Source organism: Pteropus alecto, unplaced genomic scaffold (genome assembly GCF_000325575.1).
Source record: "Pteropus alecto unplaced genomic scaffold, ASM32557v1 scaffold157, whole genome shotgun sequence".
Lineage (NCBI taxonomy): Eukaryota > Metazoa > Chordata > Mammalia > Chiroptera > Pteropodidae > Pteropus > Pteropus alecto.
The window spans coordinates 4,674,525-4,677,411 of record NW_006440626.1 but is presented as its reverse complement, the minus strand read 5'-3'; the positions used below and the strand labels follow the sequence as shown (position 1 = coordinate 4,677,411).

Here is a 2,887-nt window from a genome sequence, read left to right as displayed (position 1 = left end):
CTGGAAGTCTTCCTCAGTGAACACAGTGCCCTCGGCCTTCTTCTTCTTCTTCTTGACCATGGGCCGGTCACAGGCCTTGCGGCCCCGGTTCTGGTGCATAATCTGGGGGTGGGTGGGAGTCAGGACCCCTGGAGCCACACTACCTGGCACAGCTGGCCAAGTGCTGGCCCCTCACCTGACCCTCACACCCGCCTCCTGTGAGGCAGGGCCTGGCCCGGCCCCCCATCTTCCCTGATCTGTTCTCTGCCCTTTGTGGGGAGATCCCTCACAATAAAGCGATGTGGGAGCACGGGGGTGGCCTAACATCCACCCTGTGCTCAGGGCTGAGACCCTCGTGGATCCCAGGAACACCCTCAGCTCTCACCTCCCAGGTTCCCCCTCACAACAACCCCACCAAACCTGCTGGGTGATGCACTCGGCCACAGGGCTTCTTGCACTGGTCATATACTTTAGGTTCGCTCCAAGGTAGCCTCGACATTCTCGCTTCTGGAACTCAGCTGTGGATGGGAGGCAGGGTGGCATCATTTCAGACTCACTCCTTGGAAGGCTTCTAGGTCCCCTCCTGACATCTCCCCGCTCCGCCTCCACCCGCCATGGCCCTGTCAAAGGCCCTGTCGATCTTTTCCTTGATTACTGCCAACAGCCTGGGCTCTCTTCCGTCAAACCCACTTCCCACACAGACACTGCTGGAAGCCCTCTCGGCTCCCAGTTCTCAAGTGATTTATTCAACAAATATGTCCCAAGCGCTTATGCGTGTCAGGCACTGTTCCAGGTGCAGAACATACAACAAGAAACAGGCAAGAAAACCCTCCTGCAGCTTACATGCCGGTGGGAAGAGAAGTGATAAACAAGGAAAACAGTATTTTGGAGGCTGACACATGTTATGGAGAAAAACAGAATACTAAACAGAAACGAGGAATGCCAGGGGTGGAGGGTTGTAATCCTAAATCTGAGGGTCTGAGAAAGCCTCAGTGAAATGACATTTGAGAGAAGACTCGGGGAGATGGTGGAAATTTGGAGGAAGAACATTCTAGGTGGTTAACAGCCAGCACAAAGGCGCTCGAGCAGAGGTGTGACAGGGTGGTGGGACAAATCCTATGCTCCTGCTTTACACCGATATCACTGTCGCTCAAACGAGTCTCCCTTTCCTGCCTCCACACTTGTGCTCAGGCTGTTTCCTCCTTGGAATTCCCAGTTCTTTTAACAAGTCCCTGAACACCTTTAATGCACCTGGCCCTGGGAATTCAAAGACAAACCCGGAGCTCACCAAGTCCTACCACATATCCTTCTACCATCCTGCCACACCTGTCCCTAAGTCTGTCTCAAGTGGCACCACGTCCCCCAAGATGCTCTTTAGAAACTGAGCTCCATTCTCAGTGTCTCCCTCTTCCTCCACCAAAGCCCATCAACACTCCCTCCTCACCACACCTTCTACTTGCACAATTCTCTTGTTATCTCTGCACCCTCATCACTGCCCAGGCCACAGTGCCTGCCATTTTCACGGAGGTCAGAGCAGGCCTCTGGAGACATACTGTCTCGTTTACACTTGTACCATCTGTACCGACCTCAGAGTTGCTGTGAGGAATTAAATGAATGAACGTTTGTAGAGGGCTTAGAAGAGCGAGGGGCACACATAGTATTAACTGTTAAATAATCCGTCTCTGACCCTTGTTCACTACATGTCACCTTTACCAGGCTTCTTTCTTTCAAATTTTCAAAGGCAACACACTTCTTTCCGACTCTGCATATTCCATTCGCCCTAGAGTACTCTGCCCCTTAGTTCACTCTATACTTTCTTCAGATCTGGGCTTAAATGCCGCTTCCTCGGGGAAGTCTGACTTGGCCTTTTATTCTAAGCTCCTCTCTGAGTACTCTTCTTCAAAGCCCTCATCACAGCTGATTTTGAAACTCTTGGATGCCTCTCTACCCAGCAGGGCTGTAGATCATGAGACGTGGGACGATGTGTTTCGTTCACTCCGTATTCCCAGGACCTCGCTCTGCGATTGGCGCACAGTAGATATTCCAGAAATGCCTAACGAACGTTTCGAGCTCTGCATCAAGAGCCCTCTCTTCTAGGGCGCAGACTCCGACCCCGGGGGCAGCACGTCCAGCCCCTTCCCGAGCTTACCCAGCGCCGACTTGGGCACTTTTCCCTTGGCCGAGTTCCGCAGTTTCCCGGCCTGGGTAGCCTTCGCCTTCGCCTTCTGCGCCCGCTTCACCGGAGCCCCGCTCGGCTTAGCCTGGCCTGGCCCGGCCCCATGGGCTGTAGGGGAAGAGAGAGAGGAACGGACCCAGGATGGAGGGCGCGCAGGGTTCCCATCCTCCGGGGGCTAAGGCCAGCTTGGATCGTTCTGCACCCTCCATGCGCCTGCCCCCAGTCCCTGACGCACACCCGCCCGCGCTAGAGGTCCCCAGGCCGGCCCTCCTCACCCTCGGGCGCCCCGAGCAGCTCCAAGCCCCGCCGCAGCAGGGAAGCCGACATGGCGGCGCTCAGCTCCGCCCACACACCCCACGCTACTTCCGTCTTGGTCGCTCTTGTCGTCGCGGAAACCGGAGCGGGAACAGAAGGTTCCGGGTGGGCGGGCGCCAAAGCCCGTCTTCCTTAGGACGCATGCATTAGGAGTTGCAGGTTTACTACCGCGAAGAGGGGCGGGAGCCGGAGGCGGGGCCAAAGAGCAGAAAGACGCGTTTGTTGTCCAATCCTAGCCCACATACCACTTTGCGCTCCAGGCCACGCCTTCTCTCAGAAACAATCCACAACTAGCCCAGCCTGGTTGGCGGGTCTGGTGGCGCCGTAGTGGGCGAGGCCGGGGGCGGGGCGGAATGTTAGTATTCTCAATTTTTACGAAAAAGGAAAATGTTGAGCTGGATTTTTCTTCATATACTT

The 2,887-nt window shown here is 55.6% G+C and overlaps 1 protein-coding gene across 1 annotated transcript; it reads right to left on the bottom strand.

The window, feature by feature from the left end:
* RPS19BP1 (ribosomal protein S19 binding protein 1) lies at nucleotides 1-2,592 on the bottom strand (the record flags this gene model as incomplete). The annotated part of the gene is made up of 4 exons (XM_006917426.3): nucleotides 2,431-2,592; nucleotides 2,129-2,263; nucleotides 400-497; nucleotides 1-102 (listed from the first exon to the last, which is right to left on the bottom strand). Coding segments are annotated over exons 1-4 (387 nt in total), but the record flags the coding sequence as incomplete, so codon positions are not given.
* Between the last annotated feature and the right edge of the window lie 295 nt (nucleotides 2,593-2,887).